This window comes from Piliocolobus tephrosceles, chromosome 11 (assembly GCF_002776525.5).
Source record: "Piliocolobus tephrosceles isolate RC106 chromosome 11, ASM277652v3, whole genome shotgun sequence".
Lineage (NCBI taxonomy): Eukaryota > Metazoa > Chordata > Mammalia > Primates > Cercopithecidae > Piliocolobus > Piliocolobus tephrosceles.
In genome coordinates this window covers 116,872,696-116,896,619 of record NC_045444.1, presented here as the reverse complement: position 1 = coordinate 116,896,619, position 23,924 = coordinate 116,872,696, and the positions used below count along the sequence as shown (strand labels likewise).

General features: G+C 36.2%; 1 protein-coding gene across 6 annotated transcripts in view; it reads right to left on the bottom strand.

The window, feature by feature from the left end:
* Window positions 1-23,924, bottom strand: part of SP100 (SP100 nuclear antigen) — a 122,046-nt gene that overhangs the window by 92,107 nt on the left and 6,015 nt on the right. For all 6 annotated transcript variants that reach the window (XR_002726682.3, XM_023193843.3, XM_023193844.3 and 3 more), the window contains 2 exons: window positions 1,746-1,908; window positions 500-668 (listed from right to left, as the gene is read on the bottom strand). Coding sequence is in view for 5 of the 6 variants with exons in the window: in XM_023193843.3 (XP_023049611.2) it covers window positions 500-668; window positions 1,746-1,908 (332 nt within the window). In the remaining variant the exon portion in view is untranslated. The remainder of the gene's footprint in view (window positions 1-499; window positions 669-1,745; window positions 1,909-23,924) is intronic.

Below are 23,924 nucleotides of genomic sequence, written 5' to 3'. Positions count from 1 at the left end.
GCTTGCTCCTGTAACTCAGCTTGCCTATATGGGGTCCTGAAAGCTGTTACTATGGAGCTGTTACAAGAGACATACACTCCCATAGGCATGTGGTGCTGAGTCAAGGTGGATCTTGCACCCACAGCTAAGTTGTCACTCAGGGCAGGTAGTAGTCAGTTTGGTGGACTGCTATGTAGACCATTGCAAGGGCTCCCACTGAAGAGAAGAAGCTGCCCTGTTGGGATTCTGTTTCTTACTCTATGCTCTTCTAAGTAAATCTGATGCCAGTGTTGCTCTAGTTGTCCTGTGAGTCCAAGTGGCCAGTGAAGCAGACCTCCAGGTGCTTGTTTTACCATAACCATAAGCCATGAGCTTCGAGAAGACTCATGACAAGTCTATTTTGTTAACTACTCTATCCCCACTGCCCAACACAATGTGTCACACATGGTAGGAGCTCAGTATATGCTTATTGAAAAAAATTGACCCTGGAAATCAAAAGGTAGATAATAAATCTAATTACCATTTTTGAAGCTTTCATAAATGTGAATTAAATCGGGGTATTCCTGCAGATTGACATCGCTGAACAGTGCTTCCAGAACTGGCAGGCTAAATATCTTCTCCAGTTCGCTGAGAACATTGTACACCACTCTCTGTACAGGAACCAGGTTTCTGCAAGAATCTTGAGAATCCTTAAAAAATATTGAATGGAGAAAACATAAATACAGACTTCCAAGTTACAGAAGAGCTCTAGAAAGGAATTCTATGGTTACTGTATTCTGATTTCTCTACATAGGTATTTTCATGTGAAGTTCTATAATTTTTACTTATTGGTATAGCCAGTAATGAAAGAAGTAAATCCCTTCTCCTTAAAAATACCCACTGATGAGCCTGATTGCCTCACCCTCATTTACATTAGATGCAAAAAGGGGTAACTTGGAAGGATAAAAGTGGGCTCAAAGTCCTTTAACAGCCTGATCCATATGTTTTTGGGATAGACGTAGCAGGCAATTGATGAGTGGCTGTTTTGTTGGCTGGACAACCCCTGCTCTTCCCCCAAGACTGATTTGGCCTGAAGGGCTCAAGGAAACCAGGCGACCATTCTCCCCTTGCTGTGAACTTGGCCACAGAGGAAGCATATTCATAGCCAGAGATGACTTGCTGCTCTGTATCTCCAACAGGGCCTATGGGTGAAATTTACCCATATTCCAAGACTCCAGAAATGCACAAAAAAGGGAAAGAAAAAGAAAACACATGTGTTGGAGAAAGAAAAACAAGCATTTACATCCAAATTTGTCCTCTCTAGACACCAATTCCCTGTGGGTTTTAATGTTCTCAGATCTAGGTATTTTAAATTGATGTTAACTGGAAGAAAATGCTGTGTCAATTGCTATTTCAAGTAAATCAGTTCATTAAAATTATTTTTAAGTTTTAATTTATGTTATAGTGTATGAATTCTACAAAACACTGTACATTTATGGAGAACACCTATTTCTGCTCCAGTTTCTCCAGTACCATTCACTCCAACTCCAGAGGGCACCATGGAACACCATTCCCTCAGCTGGAAGCAGGATCATCTCCGGTGACCTCTGCTTCTCCCCTCCTTTTCTATTGTACAGGAGCACTTACAGAAATACTTGGAAAAGTTCCCCCCTCATAGGATACCTGTCAGTTAGCAAGTTGTACCCTGAAGTTTTGGTCTAGGATATCAAAGCATAACTTACTTTGGGGCTGGCTTACCAGATTGTGACATAATAAACTTTACTCACTTCAAACATTTTATTTGTGATGAGTTCACGGTCGCGGAGGCCCTCAAGGAATGGAAATGTCTTTTTTATTGCATTTGAAATCTCCACCTTATATCTTTTGAAGTGCTTGAATACAGCGTCACAGAGAAGTCTCTCATCTACATCCTGGTCTTCTGTGAACATCCTAGGGAAAAAGGACACCATGTGAAAATGGTCGTCAAGATTCTGAGATGTTTGTGGAGACTAAGACTTTACATATAAAGGACAAGCTAAAAAGAATGAACATATATAAAATAGGTGGTACTCAGTAGAGGCCAGAATAAATGGAATTTAAGCAACAAAAAAGATGTAATAGAAGAAATGGAGGCTGTGAAAAACGAATATAGAGGACTGAAAAAGTTCTGTTTAAACTGAACAAAGCCATTGTAAAGATACCTTCACCTAACCATATATGGAATGTTTTTTTGAAATAAAAATTAAATTCCTACAGAATCTAGATGGAATAAGCAGGTCATCCACAGAGAAATGAAAAACAGTGGAATAAAAATAAAATCTAACCTTGAATATGCATCTTAATTAACAACTGAGAGAAAACAAATCTGAGAAAGATAAAAATAAGACGTCCCTGTCTAATCTGTAGCTGTTAAGAACGAAATATAATCCTACATCATATCATTAATTCATAAATAATACAATGCAGCTTAATAATAATAATGATACCACACTATTGAGAATTTCATGAGAATATCAATGATATCTCCTAGAATGTTGGATTCTACTTTCTGTTAATATAAATATCACTGTATTATTGTTATATATGGTGAATCATTTTAGGCATCTGAATTTCAGAAATTGCCGTTGTTTCCTGTGAAAGTAATTTTAAAGTTGAATCTCTAACTCTAGTTCTTAGTTGATTACTTTATTGCTCTGATAAGGTTTTAGTCAACGTCTCAGTATTCCTTAATATTATGAAAACTTATGAGCCCTTCCTTCCCAACCAGAAGAGAATTATTGGCACTTTCCAGTATCTAACATGAGGCAGGAAACAATAATGTTACATTTTTGTTTTGAATTTCTGTAAAAAATGTTTCTGGTTAAAGATCACTAAAATAATAACAAAGGAATTAGATTCACAATGACAAAAAGAATGGCAGGGGACAATAAGCAGATAAGAGATTTCAAATAAAATCTTAAAGGTGAAAAGTGGTCAGAAAAGTGCTAGTTGCAATAGGAGGTAGGGGATGGATGCTTTCAGAGGTTAGGAATCATGGTGCCCTACAGAATTTGTAAGAAATAATGGAGATTTGAAGGGAGACACAGAGCCAAAAACTGATGTGTTATTTGAGAAATGAACAGAACAGTGTATGCCCTGCCTGTCAACCCACATGCTGACCACATGCAGCCAGGCAGCCTCTCAAGGGCAACCATTGCTGTCATTTTTTTCCATCATACGTTGATACTGCCTGCTACTGGATTTCGTACAAATGGAATAAAAGATATATATGCTTTTGTGTCTGCCTTCTTTTGCTTATCATTCGTGTTGATGTGTTGAACAGTAATTTGTTCATTTTTGTTGTTGAGTGGTATTCTATTGTGTGATTCTATCACAATCTGCTTATTCAATTTTCAGTTCATGGTCATCGGAGTTGATTCCATTTTGAGACTACTAGAAATAAAATTGCTGCTCTTGTACAAGTCTTTTCGTGGCAAGATGTTTTCACTTCTCTTGGGTAAATATGTAGGAGTGCAATTGCTGGGTCATTGTGTAAGAGTACTGTTAATCATTTTAGAACCTGCCAAACTGTTTTTCAAAGACTATCAGAGAGAGCCTTTCTAGTTTTAGCCATTCCAGTGTGTGTGATGTGATATCTCATTTTAGTTTTAATTTGTATTTCTTTAATGATAAAATGATGTCAAGCACATTTTCATGTGCTAATTGGCAATTTTTTTTTTGTAAAGTGTCTGTTCAAGTATATTATTCAGTTTTACTTACTGATGGGTAGGAGTTTTTAAAATATATTACGGATAGAAGTGTTTTGTCTGTGTATGTATTGTGAATATTTTAACCCAGTCTGCAGCTTCTCTTTCATTTTCTTAATCATGTCTTTTGATGGGAAGAAATCTGTAATTTTGACGAAGTCCAATTTATTATTTTTTCTTTTATGATTAATGACTTTAGTGTACTATCTAAGAAATAGTTGCCTACTCAAAGGTCATGAAAATATTCAAAAAACAATTTACAATATAAGCATGGGTTTATATATGTACTTTCTATGCTATACCATTGATCTATTTGTCTACCCTTATGCTGATAAGAATTTGCCTTAAATATCATAGCTTAACAAAAGTCTTGAAGTCAATCAGAAAAGATTGTCTTGGATTTTCTAGATTCTTTGCTTTTATACATATCTCTTCAAATCAATTTGTCAATTTCTACAAGAAAAGACTTTAGGATTTTTTTTGGATTTGAATTGAAGCTACAGATAAATTTGGGGAAGTTGACAACAATATTGAGCCTCCAATCTGTTAACATTGTATATCTCTCCATTTACTTAGATGTCTTAATTTTACCCAGCAGTGCTTATAGTTTTTAGAAGTCATGTACATCTTTCATTAAATTTACTCTTCTCCAAAAACCTATTGAAATAAAAAATTAAATTTAATTGAATTTAAAAAATAATAAATTTATTCCTAGTTATTTCATTGTTTTGGTGTCACTTTAAATGATAATGCTTTTTAAATTCCTCTTTTACTGTTATATGAAAATATAATTGGTTTGAAATGTATTAACCATGAATTTATGGCATTACTAAATTCTTGTATTATTTCTAGTAAATTATTTATAGATTTCCTTTGTATTTTAAAGAAAATGTCTATATCATCAGCAAATAGACTCAGTTACTGTTTCTTTCCAAACAATTATTTCCTTTGTTTGGTCTTATTTCACTGGTTAGGAGTTTGAATACAATGTTGAAGAGAAGTGGTGAGAGTGGACTTCCTTGCCTTATTTCCAATTTCAGGGAAGAAGCACTTAGCAGCACCATTAAGTGTGATGTTTGCTATGCCTTTATACATATTCCTGCTTCTTTCTTTCCTTCCTTCCTTCTTTCCTTTCTAAAAGATTTGAAAATAACTACTGATTGAGTGAAATCAGACCTTATAAAACTTTATGTAACACTGAAAATAAAAATAAAAAGCAGACATAGTTTGCATTTTTAGAGAGATAAAACAAGGCAAACAATGAATTGTAAAAGATAAAACGGGAAGTCCTAGCCCAAGCAGTCAGACAAAAGAAAGAAATAAAGGGCATCCTAACCGGTAAAGAGGAAGTCAAACTGTCACTGTTCACCAATGATATGATTGTATCCTAGGATATAGATCTGATAAATGAATTTAGTAAAGTTTCAGGATACAAAATCATCAGTAGCACTGCTATACACCAACAACGATCAAGCTGAAAATAAAATCAAATCCCTTTTACAACAGCTGCAAAAAACAACAACAACAACAACAAAAAAAAAAACAAAAAAAAAAACCCAGCAAAACAACAACAACAACATCAATGACAAAAAACCAAAACACCTTAGGATATACCTAACCAAGGAGGTGAAAGATCTCTGTGAGGAGAACTACAAAACACTGCTGAAAGAAATCATAGATGACACAAACAAATGGAAACACATTCCATGCTCATGCATGGGTAGAATCAATATTGTGAAAACGATCATACTGCCCAAAAGCAATCTTCAGATTCAATGGAATTCCCATCAAAATACCACCATCATTATTCGCAGAACTAGACAAAGAATCCTAAAATTCATATAGAGTCAAAAAAGGGCCCACATTGCCAAAGCAAGACTAAGTAAAAATTCCAGAATCTATAAATAACTCAAACAAATCAGCAAGAAAAAATTCAGATAATCTTATCAAAAAGTGGGCAAAGGATATGAATAGACAATTCTCAAAAGAAGATATGCTAATGGCCAAGAAATATATGAAAAAATTCTCAACATCACTAATTATCAGGGAAATGCAAATCAAAACCACAATGAGATACCACCTTATTCTTGCAAGAAAAAACATAATTAAAAAATAAAAACATGATAGATGTTGGTACGGATGTGGTGAAAAGGGAACACTTTACACTGCAGGTGGGAATGTAAACTATTACAACTGCTATGGAAAACAGTATGAAGATTCCTTAAAGAACTATCATTTGATCCAGCAATCCCACTACTGGGTCTCTACCTAGAGGAAAATAAGTCATGATATGATAAAGACATTGTACATACATGTTTATAGCAGCACAATTAGCAATTGAGAAAATGTGGAACAAGCCTAAATGCCCACCAACCAATGAATGGATAAAGAAAATATTATATATATATATATATATATATATATATATATATATATATATATATATATATATAAAACATACATATGTACATACCATGGAGTACTCCTCAGTCATATAAAGGAATGCAATAATGGCGTTCTCACCATCCTGGATGGAGTTGGAGGCTATTATTCTAAGTGAAGTAACTTAGGAATGGAACCAAGAATCATTATTTTCTCACTTATCAGTGGGAGCTAAGCTATGAGAATGCAAAGGCATAAGAATGATATAATGGACCATGGGGATTCAAAGGAAAGGGTGGGAGGGGAGTGAAAGATAAAAGAATACACACTGAGTTCAGTGTACACTGCTTGGGTGATGGATGCACCAAAATCTCAGAAATCACCACTAATGAACTTATCCATGTAACCAAAACCACCTGTTCTCCCCAAAAACTATTGAAATAAAATAAAGATAAAATGGAAAAAGTATGAAAAATTATTTAAACAGAATGTTAAGGAAAAATGATATTGAAAGGCAATATTAATAATATTGAAAAAGAATCATCAATATTGATGATATCGATGTTGATTGGAATCAAAGAGAATCCAACTAAAGACACAACTAGGACAAAATGACACAAAAAATGTCAAAATCGAAAATCAGCAAGTTATGGTGTGCAATTGTCAATAAAACAAAAAGCAAGACTGTTCCCATTTAACGTCAAATCAAAATTCAAGAAACAAGTCATGAGACAAATGTTTTACAGACATTGAAAAACAATTCACCTCTGCTTTTTGACTCTTTACATAAACAAAAATGGACAAAGTATACAGGCTCCAGATAAATTAATAAAAATGATTTAATATTTAATCTTATGACTTAAAAACAGAGAACACGGCTGGGCATGGTGCCTCATGCTGGTACTCCCAGCACTTCAGGAGGCTGAGGTGGGTGTATCACGACGTCAGGAGTTTGAGACCAGCCTGACCAACATAGTGAAACCCCATCTCACTAAAAACACAAAAATTAGCCAGGCGTGGTGGTGCATGCCTGTAATCCCAGCTACTCGGGAGGCTGAGGCAGGAGAATTGCTTGAACCTGGGAGGCAGAGGAGGCAGTGAGCCAAGATCGCGTCTCTGTACTCTAGCCTGGGTGACAGAACGAGACTCTGTCCCAAACAACAACAACAACAACAACAGCAACAAAAACGGGAGAACACATATTTCTCAATATCCTTGAAATATATATCAATATTCAGCATAATCTTAGCCACAAAAGAAGTCTCAAAAAGTTATAATCACTAGAGATGAAACAGACTTCATAAAGAAAATAAATTACTGAAGATTTTAGAAAACAAAAGAAAACACACTGTGTTGGATCAAAGATGAAATAAAACTTGTCGTTAGAGGTTATTTAGAACCAAGAAGAAAGAGAAAACTAATGACAATGAGATTGAAAGAAACAAAAAAAAGTTCAACTTTAGAAAGTCTCTATAATTTTATATCAATAAGTAAAAGAGAAAACATATTTAAACATATTCACGAATGGGTTTAAAAGGGAATTTGATAAGTCCTAGCAGCTATTATTTTTAAAATTAAAACTCTTTATGAAATAAAAACTAACACAACATGAAATCTCTAAAATCAGCAAATGTTATAGTAAACATTAATGGTGAAGTCATTTAAATAGAAAACAATATGGGGATGTCTACCATTACCACCATCTTTTACGTATATATGTGTGTGTACGTATACACATATACATATGTGTTCACATATACATGTTTTAGAAGCTTTAGCTAATGCAATAGGATATGAAAATAAAATAATTGATAGAAATACTAAAATAGTGTACAATATGTTCTATAATTATATATGTAGGAAACCTAGAGACCTAATAAAATTCATAAGAACTAGAAAAAGAATTTACTGAGGAGTATATATTAGTCTGTTTTCACACTGCTATAAAGAACTGCTTGAGACTGGGTAATTTATAAAGGAAAGAGGTTTAACTGACTTAGTTCAGTGTGGCTGGATAGGCCGCAAGAAACTTCCAATCATGGTGGAAGGGGAAGGGGAAACAGGGCACCTTCTTCACAAGGCAACAGGAAGGAGAAGTGCCAGGTGAAGGCGGAAGAGCCCCTCATACCATCAGATCTCATGAGAACTCACTCATTATCATGAGAATAGAATGGGCGAAATTGCCCCATGATTCAATTACCTCCACCTGGTCTCTCCCTTGACACCTGGAGATTATGGAGATTACAATTCCAGATGAGATTTTGGGTGGGGACACAGCCAAACCATATGAGAGTATGAATAGAAAATAGATATATAAAACTTATAGCTTTAATTTTGAATGACATACATTGAGAAAAACACTCAGACTCAATAGCAAATACTAATGTATATATTTATAAACATCTGAAAGGTATGAGACCTATATGAAGAAAACTATAAAAATCTTATTGAAGAAAATTAAATAAGATCTAAATAAACAGAGATTATGAAAGGCCTCCAATTACAAAAAGGTAGTAATTTTAAAACATCCATTATTCTGAAATTATTATGTAAGTATGGTGCACTTGCAACCCAGAACCCCATTAAAACTGGATAAAATATTCCTGCATTAGCTTGCTAAGGATAATGGCCTCCAGCTCCATCCATGTCCCTGCAAAGGACATGATCTCATTCCTTTTTTATAGCTGCATGGTATTTCATAGTGTATATGTACCATATTTTCTTCCTCTAGTCTATCACTGATGGCCATTTAGGTTGATTCCATGTCTTTGCTATTGTGAATAGTGCTGACTGCATGTTCTCACTTATAAGTGGGAGCTAAATGATGAGAACACATGGACATATGAGGAGGAACAACACACACTTGGGTCTGTCGGAGGGCGGGGGCTGGGAGGAGGGAGAGGATCAGGAATAAGAGCTAGTGAATGCTGGTCTTAACACCTGTGTGATGGAATGAATCACACAGCGAATCACCATGGCACACTTTTGCCTATGTAGACCATCTGCACATCCTGCACATGTACCCCCGAACTTAAATAAAAGTTGGAAAAAACCTGAATCAAATAATGTAAATATTTAAATGACAGAACAAATATCTGAGTCAGACAAGAAAAATTTGAGAAGAGAGTAGTTAAAGGAAGATTTCTCTTAATAGGTTAAAATGTTTTTTAAAAGCAATACAGATATAAAAGAGTATAGAAAAGCATTTTCAATATATATGACAAAGGATTAATATATCTGATATTAATGGGCAAAGACTACAATCTATTAATAAAAAGCAACAAATAGCCCCTCCAAAATAGACCTGAACAGGCAGCTTAACTATGAGGAAATGAAAATGTCTAATAAAGATATGAATACATAAAAATTAAAACATCAATGAGAAATTATTGCTCACCCATTAGACTGGCAAACAGAATTTCATTAGTGACACTGTGTCACACGGGAGAAGATTCAGAGGAGAAACAGACACTTACTCATCCCTGGTGTGAGCATGAATTACTACAGCCTTTTCAGAAAAGATTTGGCAACATCTACTAAATTTTAAGATGTACTACAGACTGACCCAGCAGATCCACTTTTGGAACCTATCCTATAGAAATAAAAAGACAACATCCATCTTATAAAAACAAGAACTGCAGAACTTTCAATGCTCCCAATTTCTTCAAGAGTGAAAGACAGATCCTTACACTGTTCAAAGGGTCTGAAATGATACATCCTTTGCTCCTCTTCTTTTGCTCATGTCTGTCGGGCCACATTCACCCCTGCTGTTTCTTGACTACACCAGAGATTCTCCACCGTTAGGGACTTAATACTGGCTATTTTCTGTGCTTAGCACAGACACATATATCTATGTAGTGAACTAACTCCCTTGTCTCTTTTAGATCCTTGCTTCACTATCACCTTCTGAATGATGCCTGCTTTGACCAACCTGTCTAAAAATCACAATCACAATCCCCCTAGCATGCCCCCATACCTCCAAGCCCCTAATCTGCCTCTATTTCTTTTTCTCATGCCCTCACTACTCCCTAATATGCCAAATGAATTACTTATTTACTTATTGTTTATCATATTCTTTATTGTCTCTTTTCTCCTCAAAAATGTATATGCCATGAGGGCAGAGGTTTTGTTTGTTTTGTCCACTGATTTTTCTTGAGTATCTGATATGTACAAGGTGTTCCATAAGTATTTGTTGACTAGATGCTCATAAATGCAAAATTTTTGTTGAAGCATTTGCTTTTACCAGCAAAAATCCCTCAACAATAACATATACTCCTAAACCTGAAAACAACCTAATTGTCTATTCAGCGGACTGGTTAAGTACATTACTGTAAATATACACTGTTGAACTATTACATAGCTATTTAATTCTAGTAATTTGGATAGATGGTCATAGTTTTGTTGTTCAATGAAAACATCATGTTTAGATCAATATATTATGATCACATTTTTATAAAATTAAAAAAGTCTTTCATTTGTATATAAAATTCAGAATAAATATTAGGAAAGGCATGGAACCACTACACCCCAGGTGTTAACACTGGCTTAGTGGGCAGTTTCAGAGTTCTAACCAGGTCCCTTCAGATCTTTCTTCTACCATTTTTTAGGTAATATCAGAGAATAGAAATAATAGAGTAAACAGAATAAGACTTTTGAGTAAGTATATTTAATAACCCCATAACTTATTATAAGTTCAATAATAATATTAATATTGAATAAGTTATGAATAATATTCAACCAACTAGGAACTTAGAAATTTAAAAGTTGAGTTTGTAAATTCAAAAATAAAGGTAGGCAAAATAATAAAACATTTAAAAATAAATTGAACAAACAGAATGCAAGACTTGTAGGCTGAAAATGGCAAAATATTGCTGAGAGAAATTAAAGATCAAAATAAATAGAGATGCCCATGTTCATGGATTGAAAGACTCAATATGTTTAACATGGCAGTTCTCTCCAAATTGATTTAGAGAGTCAATATGATTCCTATCAAAATCCCAAATGGCCTTTTGCAGAAATTGAGAAGCTGATCCTAAAATTTACATGGAATTGCAAAGAACCCAGAATATCCAAAACAGTCTTGAAAAAGAAGAAAAAAGTTGGAAGACTTATATTTTGTGATTTCAACACTTCTTATAAAGCTGCATGAATCAAGACAGTACTGGCATAAATATATATAAAGATCAATACAACAGAACTGAGAATGCTGAAATAAATCCTTAGGTTTTTCATCAATTGATTTTCCACAAAAGTGCCAAGGCAATTAAATGAGGAAAAGATAGTCTTATCAATCAAATAGTACTAGTACAACTGGATAGAAAAATGCAAAAATACGAAATTAGACCCTTACTTCACACCATATGCATAAATCAACTCAAAATGGATCATGGATCTAAATGTAAAAGCAGGGATGGCTTTATGGACATGCATCCTGTGCAGTCACAAAAGACTCTGTGCTTAGTTTAGTGTCTGCTTTCACTGTTTTGAAATCCTTAATAATTTTTGAACAAGGATTCCCCCCATTTTCATTTTTCACTGGGTTCCCCAAATTATGCAGTAGTCTTGTAAAACAGCAAAAATGATAAAGACTTTTGGAAGAAAACACAGGCAAAAATCTTTGTGACTTTAGGTAAGACTAAGAATTAGCTACAACAAAAGTACAATCCTTAAAAGAATAAATAAGTTAAAATTTAACAAAATTTAAATCTTTTGTGCCTCAAATACACCATAAAGAGAAAGAAAAGATTAGTCACAGTCTGAGAGAAAACATTAGCCAATCATATTTTTAATAAACTACTTGTATTCAGATATGTAAAGAATTCTGACAACTCAATATGAAGACAAGCCAATTAAAAATGGACAAATGATTTGAATAGATATTTCTCCAAAAGACATGTGAAAAATAAAAACATGTGAAAAGATGTTCAGTATCATTAGTTATTAGAGAAAAGCAAAATCAAACCACAACAAAATACCAAAATACATCCACTGGAATGACTACAAAGACATAAAATAACAAGTTTTAGCAAAGATGTGGAAAAACTGGAACCTTATACATTGCTGTAAAATGGTCTTTTGGAAACAATGTAAGACAGATTTTTAAAAAGTGAAACATAACGCTACTATAGAACCCAATAATTTCACTCCTAAATATCTACCTAGAAATGAAAATGTATATCCACACAAAGGCTTGTATGCAAATACTCAAGACAGCATTATTCATAATAGTCAAAAAATAAAAACAATCCAAATTTCCATTGACTGGCAAATGAAAAAAATACCATTGATAGAGCCATATAAAGGAATACAATTCATCAATAAAAAGGAAAGACATATAAATACATGCTAAAACATGGATGAACTTCAAAAATATTACATTCAATGAAATAACCCAGTTCTAAAAGACCGTATAATATATGATCCATTTACATGAAATGTCCAGGAAAGGGAAAACTACAGAGATAGAAAGTATATTGGTGGTTGCCTAGGGCTGGAGAATAGGAGCAGGAATTGATCCCAAATAGTCATGAAGAAGCTTTTAAGGGTAGTGAAAATATTCTACACTTGGATTGTGATGACGGTTGCACAACTCTGTAATTCTGTTAAAAATCATTGAGATACACACTTAAAACAGGAGAATTTTACAGTATGTAAATTATACCTCATTAAAGCTGTTAAAAAATAAAGTTGGGTGTGCAGAATAGACTCAGTTGAAGAGTAACTTAGTGAGTCACATTTTTCTTTCTGGAATATAGCTGTGGGAAAAGATATGGAAAATGTGAAAAAAGAAGGTTTTTCTTTTGCATAAGATGTTTCAACATTCTGCCAAAGGGAATTCCAGAAGAGAATAGAAAGAATGAGAATAGGGAAATCAAATTTAAAAAAGTTTTCCAGAGCTGAAACTAGAACCTTAGATTTAAAAGGCACATCCAGGATGGGATGTCACTAAGATGGCAGAATAGGAGGTTTCTGGCTTTAGTCTCTCTCCCAGAAAGACTCATTAGCAACTATCCATAGACAAGGATGCCTTTGTGAAAATTTCAGAACCCAAGAGAGGCTGAACTACCTCTCTTGGACCACAAAACCTGAGAAAAACCACATTAGAAGGGTAAGAGGAATGGTTTCACTTTCCTCCCCAGGAAAGGTGGCGGGCGCCTGTAGTCCCAGCTACTCGGGAGGCTGAGGCAGGAGAATGGCCTAAACCCGGGAGGGTTTACCTCATGTGTTTATAAGCAACTTTGTGACCTACAATTTTCATTTCTTATTTTGTATTTGTCTGGGATCGATAGTAGAACTATAGCAGCCTCATGAAATAACTGGGAGTGACTGAAATTGAAGGTGTATAGCTATACCATCTTATTTTAAGCCAACAACTTCAATCACATGCAGAACTCTATACTTTTACTTCTCCTCTCCCTCACATTTCAGTCAATTGATGTTACAATTTACATATTTTTTATATTTTGTCTCCAATAACAAATTACTGTATTAGTCCATTCTCACACTGCTTTAAAGAACTACCTGAGGCCAGGTGCAGTGGCTCACGCCTCTAATCCCAGCACTTTGGAAGGCCGAGGTGGGTGGATCACCTGAGGTCAGAAGTTTGAGACCAGCCTGGTCAACATAATGAAACCCTGTCTCTACTAAAAATACAATAATTAGCCAGGTATGGTGGCATGTGCCTGTAGTCCCAGCTACTTGGGAGGCTGAGGCAGGAGAATCACTTAAACCCAGGAGGCAGTGAGCCAGGATAGCACCATTGCACTTCAGCCTGGTTGACAGAGCAAAAGCAAGACTCTGCCTAAAAAAAAAAAAAAAAAAAAAAAAGGAACTACCCGAGACTGTGTGATTTATAAAGAAAAGAAGTTTAATTGACTCATAGTTCCACAGACTGTACAGGAGACATGGCTGGGGAGGTCTCAGAAAACTTACAATCATGGTGGAAGGGCAAAGGGGAAGCAAGCACATCTTCACATGGCTGCAGGAGAGAAAGAGAGTGAAGGGAGAAGTGCTACACACTTTTAAACTGGATCTCATAAAAACTCACTCACTGTCACAAGAACAGCAAGGGGGAAATCCACCCCCATGATCCAATTCCTCCCACCAGGGCCCTCCTCCAACACTGGGGATTACAATTCAACATGAGATTTGGGTGGTGACATGGAGCCAACTATATTAATTGCTATAGATATCATTATTTTTAATAGTTTGTTTTTTAACTTTTATACCAGAATTGAAAATGACTTATGCACAATCATTATAATATTAGAGATTTCTGACTTTCACTATATAGTTACCTTTACTGGTGAAGTTTTGTATATTTATATATTGTTGTGTTGTGAATCAGTACCATCTCATTTCAGCTTGAAGAACTCCCTCTAGCATTTCTTGTAAGACAGGTCTAGTGATGTTGGACTCCTTCAGCTTTTGCTTGTTTGGGAAGGTTTTTATCTCACTTCTGAAGGACAGCTTTACCAGGTATAACATTCTTGGTTAGTAGAGTTTCTATTCTTTCAGCATTTTGAATATATCACCCTAATCTCTCCTGGGCTGAGAGGACGTTTCTGCTGAGAAATTCACTGCTAGTCTTATGAGGGCTCTGTTATACATAATGAGTTATACTTTCCTTGCTGCTTTCAAAATATTCTGTCTTTATCTTTTGATAATTTAATTATAATATTTTGGTGTCAAATTTTCTTGTTCAATCTGTTTGGGCACCTTTGGGCCCAATGAATCTAGATGTTCATTTCTCTCCCCAAATGGGGGACGTTTCCAGCCATTACTTCTCTAAATGTACTTTTTGTTCATTTTCTCTCTCTCTTCTCCTTCAGTAATTCCCATAATTTGCATGTTGTTTTACTTGATGGTGTCCAATAAATCCCATAGGCTTTTTTAAACTCATTTTTATTCTTTGCTATTTTTGCTCCTCTGAGTAAATAATATCAAAGGACCTATCTTTGAGTTCATTTAGTCTTTCTTCTGCTTGAATGAGTCAGCTGTTAAAGCTCTCTATTAAATTTTTCCATCCAGTCATTGTATTTTTCAGATCTAGGATTTCTGGCTTTTAAAAAATGGTTCCTGTTCCTTTCTGGCATTATAACTTTGTTTATATATTGTTTTCTAATTTTGTTGAGTTGTCTATCAGTGTTTGCTTATAGTTCACTAACTTTTTAAAGAGAATTATTCTGAATTCTTTGTCAGTAAGTTCATAGATCATTATTTCTTTAGAGTCAGTTATTAGAGCATGTTAGTTTATTTTAGTGGTATTATTTTTTCCTGATTCTTTATGATCCTTGCATCCTATCATTGGTGTCTGCACATTTGAGGAAACAATAACCTCTTCCAGGCTTTATAAGTTTGTTCTGGCAGGGAAAGCCCTTCACTAGTCAGTCCAGCCTGGAGTTCTGGACAGGTCAGCTGGTAGCATCCATGGGCAGGCAGAGCTTTCTGTTGAGATCTCTTGCTGGGCCAGATCATTGCCTGTGCTCTGAGACTGGATAAGGCCACTGCTGGTCTCTATGGTTGTTTGGATGTTTTGACTGGACCCTTTTGTTGGGCAGCAGCTAATGGCCAGGCTCTAAGATGGGACAAGGCCTTAACCTACTGTTAGGTGTGATCACAGATCGTGCTCTGTGATTAGGCAGAGTTGAAGGCTGTGTTCCACAGTTGGGTGGTGCCACTGGATTAGTTATTCTCCAGAATAGGGCCACTTGCTGTGCTTCAAAGTTTATCAGAGTTGCTACCAGGTGCCCAGGTTCAGTGGGACCACAGAATATGTCCCACCTTTAGGTCCTTGCTGCAAGCTGGAATCCCTGGTCAGGCAAGGCTGCAAGTTGTGCCCACAGTTCAGAAGTGTCACTGGCTGGGCTGTGTGATCGGGTAGGACCACAGGCTATGTTCTACATTTGGAGAGTAACTGGTTCTACTCCCTGCCTGGGCATGGCCACAGGCTGGGATCTCTGGTTGCTTGGGGCCCCAAAGCTGTGCCCACCATTGAAAGAGGTCATTGGCTTGGTTTCCTGCCCATGCAGGTTATTGGCTGGGCTTTGCACCTGGGCAGGGTCTCAATTTGGACTTCCTAGTTAGCAGGGCTAGAGACCATACTCTGTAGTTAGGCAGGGTGGCTGGCTTGATTACCTGCCTGGAAAAAGACATATGCTAGGATTTGAGGCTGGGCAGAATCTCTTTGGGGGTTCCCTGGTCAGGCAAGACAGAAACCTAAACACCTTAGATGGGCTGGGCTGCTGGCTAGGTACCCAAGCCAGTTAGAACTGCTGACTATGCTGCCTGGCCAAATAGGGCCACCAGCTTGCCTCTGCAGGTGGACAGAGCTGCTGGCTGAGCTCTCTGATAGGGTGCTGATGTCAGGAGCACAGTACCAGCATGATGATCTATGCATTGGCCACTGTGAGCCCTGCCCTCACTTCTTCATTTCTAATCAAACCCAGCTAGTCCAGTCCCACTGATTTCCCATGAGGCAAGACAGAATTGGGCCTCCTAAGAAGCAGCCCAGAATGCCAGGGAAGCTGGATGTCCTCCTTAGGCTCCCCACTGGAGAAACTTTAGGCTCAGGGAAAACCTCTTGGTGTGGCACTGTGCCAGCCTGGGGGAGGAGCACTTTCCTCCTGGGGAGGAATACCTTTGTATTTGCTATTGAGTCTGAGTGTTTTTCTCAATGTATGTCATTCAAAATTAAAACTATAAGTTTTATATATCTATTTTCTATTCATACTCTCATATGGTTTGGCTGTGTCCCCACCCAAAATCTCATCTGGAATTGTAATCTCCATAATCTCCAGGTGTCAAGGGAGAGACCAGGTGGAGGTAATTGAATCATGGGGCAATTTCGCCCATTCTATTCTCATGATAATGAGTGAGTTCTCATGAGATCTGATGGTATGAGGGGCTCTTCCGCCTTCACCTGGCACTTCTCCTTCCTGTTGCCTTGTGAAGAAGGTGCCCTGTTTCCCCTTCCCCTTCCACCATGATTGGAAGTTTCTTGCGGCCTATCCAGCCACACTGAACTAAGTCAGTGAGGTGTATATATTAGTCTGTTTTCACACTGCTATAAAGAACTGCTCGAGACTGGGTAATTTATAAAGGAAAGAGGTTTAATTGACTAGGGTCTCACTATATTGCCCAGGCTGGTCTTGAACTCCTGGGTTCAAGCGATTCTCCTGCCTCAGCCTCCCAAGTAGCTGGGACTACAGGCACATGCCACCATACCTGGCTAATTATTGTATTTTTAGTAGAGACAGGGTTTCATTATGTTGACCAGGCTGGTCTCAAACTTCTGACCTCAGGTGATCCACCCACCTCGGCCTTCCAAAGTGCTGGGATTAGAGGCGTGAGCCACTGCACCTGGCCTCAGGTAGTTCTTTAAAGCAGTGTGAGAATGGATTAATACAGTAATTTGTTATTGGAGACAAAATATAAAAAATATGTAAATTGTAACATCAATTGACTGAAATGTGAGGGAGAGGAGAAGTAAAAGTATAGAGTTCTGCATGTGATTGAAGTTGTTGGCTTAAAATAAGATGGTATAGCTATACAATATTTCATGTAAGCCTCAAAGTAACCACTAAGTAGAAACCTGTAGTAGATAAATAAGACTAAGAGAAAAGAATCAAAGTATATCGTTTCAAAAGTGATTAAATCACAAAGGAAGGCAACAAGAAAAAAAGAAAGAAAAAGGTACTACAAAACAGTCAGAACACAATTAACAAAGTGGCAATAGTAAGTTCTTACCTATCAATAAATGGATTAAATTATCTAATCAAAAGAAATAGAGTGACTGAATGGATTTTAAAAAACCCACAAGATCAAACAATCTGCTGCATATAAGAGTCTCATTTTAGGCCGGGTGCAGTGGCTCACACATGTAATTCCAGCACTTTGGGAGGCCCAGGCGGATGATCACTTGAGGTCGGAAGCTCAAGACGAGCCTGGCCAACATAGTGAAACCCCGTCTCTACCCAAAATATAAAAATTAGTTGGGTGTTGTGGCAGGTACCTGTAATCCCAGCTACTCGGGAGGCTGAGGCAGGAGAATCACTTGAACCTGGGAGGCAGAGTTTGCAGTGAACCAAGATAGCACCACTGCACTCCAACCTGGATGACACAGTGAGACTCTGCCAAAGGAAAAAAGAGAGAGACAGAGAGACAGACTCGTTTTAGCCCTAAGAACACAAGAAGGCTGAAGGTGAAGGGATGAAAAAAGATATTCCATGCAAAAAGTGACCAAAAGAAAGCAGAGGTGAATATATTTATACCAAATGAAATATACATTAAGTAAAAAATGGCCACAAGAGATACAGAAGATCAATATATAAAGATAAAGGTGACAGTTCATCAAAAGGATACAACAACTGTAAATATTTTTGCATACAGCACTGGAATGTCTAAATAACTAAAGCAAATACTAACAGAACTGAAAAAAGAAAGAAACAGCAATACAATGTTAGTAGGAGACTTTAATACTCTACCCTAAATAATCATAGATCAATCAGACAGAAAAATATAGGGAAACATTGATCTTGAACCACACTTTACATCAAATAGACCTAATGAACATATATAGAACATTTCATTCAACAGCAGCAGAATACACATTCTACTTCAGTGTACATGAAACATTCTCCAGTAAAAAAAAATCATGTGTTAGGTCACAAAAGAAGTCTTAACAAATTCAAAAGTGAAATCATATCAAGTGTCTTTACTGGCCGCAATATTATGAAACTAGAAATCCATAATAGGAGGAAATTTGAAGAATTCACAACTTCTGTACAGAATATATAAATAATGTAAGGATGTTAAACAACACATTCCTGAATAACCAATAGGTCAAAGAAGAAGCCAAAAAGGTAACTTATAAATATCCTGAGGCAAACAAAAATGAAAACACAACATAGCAAACCCATGGAATGCAGTAAGAGCAGTTCTAAGAGGCAAGTTTATAGCTATAAATACCTACATTAGGAAAAATATCTTAAATCATTTAACTTTACAGTTGATGAAGAAAGATAAGGTAAAACCAGAGTTAGCAGCAGAAGGGAGAAAATAATGTAGATTAGAGCAGAAATAAATAGGGAATAGGAAAACAATAGAAAAGATAAACAAAACTCAGAATTGGTTCTTTGAAAAGATAAACAAAATTAGCAAATCTTTCACTAAGCTAACCAAGTTAAAAAAGAGACAAGACTCAAATAAACTTATAAATGACAGAGGAAACATTACAACTGATAACATGATAATATGAAGAATCATGAGACTACTATGAACAATTATACATCAACAAATTGGATAACCTAGAAGAAATAGACAAATTCCTAGAAATACACAATCTATCAAAAGTGAATCCTGAAAAAACAGATAATCTAAACAGACCAATAATGAGTAAAAAGATTGAATAAGTAAACAACTTTCCATTAAAGAAAAACCAGTTGGCTATGCTAGTGAATTCTACCAAACATTTAAGAAGAAACTAATATACCAATCCTTCTAAAACTCTTCCAAAAAAAAATTAAGAGCAAGGAACACTTCCAAACTCATTTTATGAGCATTACCTTGATACCTAAGCCAGATTAGAACATTACAAGAAAAAAAATTGCAGGCCATTCCCCCTGATATACATAGATGGAACAATTACGTACAAAACACTACCAAACCAAACCAAATTCAACAGTACGCTAAAATGATCACTTACCACCATCAAGTGGGATTTATCCCCGGGACGCAAGGATGATGCAACATGTAAATCAATAAAGGTGTTGTGCAACATTAACAGAATGAAGGACAAAAATCATATGAACATTTTCATAGATGCAGAAAAAGGATTTGAAAACTTCAACATCCTTTCATGATAAAAAAAAAAAAGTTTAACAAATTGGGTATAAATGAAATATACCATAAAGGCCATGTATGACAAGCCCATCTAGCAAGATTAGATTCTGATTGAGAAATCTAAAAATGGTGAATCATAGAAACAGAGTCAAATAGCAGTTGCCAAGGGCTGGGAAGTGGGAGGAATGGGAAAATGTTGGTTAAAGGGCACAGACTTTCAGTTATAAGATGGATAAGTTCTGGGAATTTAATGTGTAGTATGGACACTATAGTTAACAATAATGTATTACATACTTGAAATTTGCTAAGAGAGTAGATCTTAAATATTCTCATCACACACATACAGTGGTAACTATGTGACATGATGGATATGTTAACTAACTTGATTGTGGTAATCATTTCACGATATAAACATGAAATCATCATGTTGTACACCTTCAATGTATACAATTGTACCTCAATAATACCAAAAAAAAAAAAGGTAATCACAACTAAATATTTTAACCTTAGGAGACTTTTAATTCAAGCAATTATATCATGGTCTGTGTTCCTAAAGTACTGGATTGTATTTACACATTTAGATGATTTCTGTAGGATGACAAACGTGGCTGCATTATGCCCCTATAGCCATAAAACTTCCCTGGGGAAACCTCCCACTCCCATCATGGACCTGACACCACAGCAGTTCCAAATTAACCATATTTAGTTAAGAAAATGCTGGCACCCCAATTGGGAATTGCTCACTGATTACCCAGAAAATCCCCTCCCCTCCATTTTTTTTGAGATGAAGTCTCACTCTCTTGCCCAGGCTGGAGTGCAGTGGTCCGATCTTGGCTCACTACAACTTCCACCTCCCGTTTTCAAGCAATTCTCCCTGCTTCAGACTCCTGAGTAGCTGGGATTACAGGTCCCTGCCACCACGCCCAGCTAATTTTTGTATCTTTCAGTAGAAATGTGGTTTCACCATGTTGGCCAGGCTGGTCTTGAACTCCTGACCTCAGGTGATCCATCTGCCTCGGCTTCCCAAAGTACTGGGATTACAGGTGTGAGCCACTGCACCCAGTCAATCCCTCCTCTTATGATGGAATATTCCATGCCTTCATTATGCTTATCCACATAGCATGTGAGCTCTGGCCAGGTTGGGCATGGCTCATTCTTTTGAGCAACTTGCATTCCTCTCTTGAGTGTGTATTTGCTTTTGCTCTGCAATCTTCTTTACTTTCACTTTGGTTTGGCCTTCAAATTCTTTTCTGGGGCAAAGACAAGAACCTGTACCGGCCTGCTGACAGCACCATTATTAATGCCGTCATTTTACAGGGAAGAAACAAGGCTTGCCCCATCTCTACATGCATGCAGTGGCAGAGCTGGACTTCACACCACCCTTCCCCAATCATCCTAGTGTTGATCCTCCCTGCTCCTACCCTCTCTACTATCTGGCTTTAGTTACTACACTCTTAATCATTGCACTATATTGCCTTTCAAATGTGGTGAAGCCTCAAAACTGACTATGCACTAGGCCACAAGAGAAACAACAACAGACTCTCACAAATGGAAATCTTAAGGAACACATTTTCTAACCACAATGTGATAGGATCAGAGGGAACAACCAAAGAACAGGGATCGACTTCCCCAACTCATTCCACTGAGAAATTTTAAAAGCTGCTTCCAAACACTTCTTAAGTTAACCAGGAAATCAAAATCAAAATAACAAATGGCTAAGAAATAAACTCCAATGAAAACACTGTGTATTATAAAGGCCAAACATTTCCAAAGTGCCACAGAGTGACACTTTGAATGAATAAATGCATTCATGGCCTAAAATGCATTTATTAGAAAATAGGAAACACTGACAAGTAAATTAAGTTTTAAACCAATGTATTAGAAACAGAACACAAGGTAATCCCCTCAACAAAGGAGAAGTAAAGAATTAGGAAAGAAAATATACAGAAAAATATAATAAAGAAAAGCAAGATTTAATTAAAACCTCAAACAGGAAATAAGAGCAGTGGATCATTAAAACCAAAAGATGGTTCATTGAAAAGACCAACAAAATGGAAAGATTAATAAAAAAATCAAGGAAAAAACAATAATAAACAATGGGAGGAATAGGAAAAAGGAAACGTCTTCAGAGAAGGAAAGGATTAAAACTTTATACAAGAAATTCCTATACAACTTTCTATCAATAAGAAGAGAATCTAGGAAAATAGTTACTTTTTAGGACAATATAAATGATCAAAACTGGCTCAAAGGTCAGCATAAGAACTAAAAATAATAGGAGAAATGCATAATATACTTCCAGAGCTTGGAAATGCACAATATACTTCCAGAGACATCAGTTTAAAATAATTTAACGAACAATTTTCTGCAATCTTTCAAGGAACAGATGATGTCTGTATTAAACAAACCATTCTAATACATATATGTACATATATATATATTTATTTTTTCAAAATTTCAGTCACTCCCAGTTATTTCATGAGGCTGCTATAGTTCTACTATCGATCCCAGACAAATACAAAATAAGAAATGAAAATTGTAGGTCACAAAGTTGCTTATAAACACATGAGGTAAAATCCCATGATAAAATATAAATAAATCCAATCCGGGAGTGGATGAAAGAGTCATATGGCATGACCATGTAGGTGTTATCTCAGGGATTCCAGGAAAGGTCACATGAGAGAACGAATCTATGCATTTGGTTAAGCCTGGCAGGTTGAACACACCTGCATTTGTCTGTGTTCCTTCTGAAATCCCATGAAACCACCTATGAGGGAGAGTTAGAGGCAGAAAAGAAGCAAAGACCAGGGAACAGGAAAGGGCATCAAATAAGAGATAACCAAACATTTTGGAAGATAGGTACATATATGGTAGCTAATTTCACAGAATGAAAGAATAAAAATCCTGATTACTTGCTTAGGGGAAGCTGACAAGGAGTAAGCCAGTGTACACTTTTGAACTCTGGAAGTTGTCAGGAATTAGTGGCACCATTCCTTCAGAAGGTGAGTTGGAAAATGAAAACTCGAAATGAGGTACAGTCAATGAGAGGCATTCCTTGCACAGAGCTCCTAATCAAATTTTTAGTGTCTGATTCTTAAATGTAAATGGTTACCCAATGGATACTTGATGAATTCTTTCAGAACAAGCAAATAATGGAGCAGGAGCTGGGAAAGAAACCTGGAAGGAACTAATACTTAAAACAATCTTGGAAGAAACATGAAATTTTAAAAATTATCATCCTCATTATTAGAGAGAAAATTTTTGATTTCTTGAAACAACAACAAGATGCTATAAAAGACAACCAACTTTTCAAAAGAACTTTTGGAAATTAAAAATATAATGGCAGAAGTTTTGTAATCACTAGAAGGAATGAAGGTCCTCAGAAAATGTCATAGAAGGTAGATTCAAGAAAAGAAGACATACAAGATTTTCAAGAAAAAAACAGGGAGTCTCTAGAGGATCAATCTAGGAAACCTAACATCCAACTAACAGGAATTCCAAAAGATAAAAGAGAGAGATAAAGCAGAAGGGAGAAAAATAATCAAATAATATCACAAGCAAAATGATCAGAATTGAAATAAAGTTGTCCATTTGAAAAGGCCCTGAAGAGCAAAGCACAACAAATGAATTTAACATTCACATCAAGGCAAACCATCATGAAATTTTAGAATCAAGGGATTAAAGAGAAGAGCCAGTAAATTTCAGAGAGGCAAAATAGGTGACATAGAAAGACAAGATCAAGAATCACAATGGCATCAGGCTTCCTATTAGCAATGCCAGAAGTTGCAAGACAGTGAACTAAATTAATTTCCAAACTCTGCATTTATACTTAGCAAATATTTATGCAGTTGTGAGGATTAAGGATAAAATATTTTTCCAGACATGTACAATTTATACACACACACACACACACACACACACACACACACACACACATATATATAGTGTCTCTCAATTAAATCCCAGTAAGGTAGGTTCTCTCTCTCTCTCTCTCTCTCT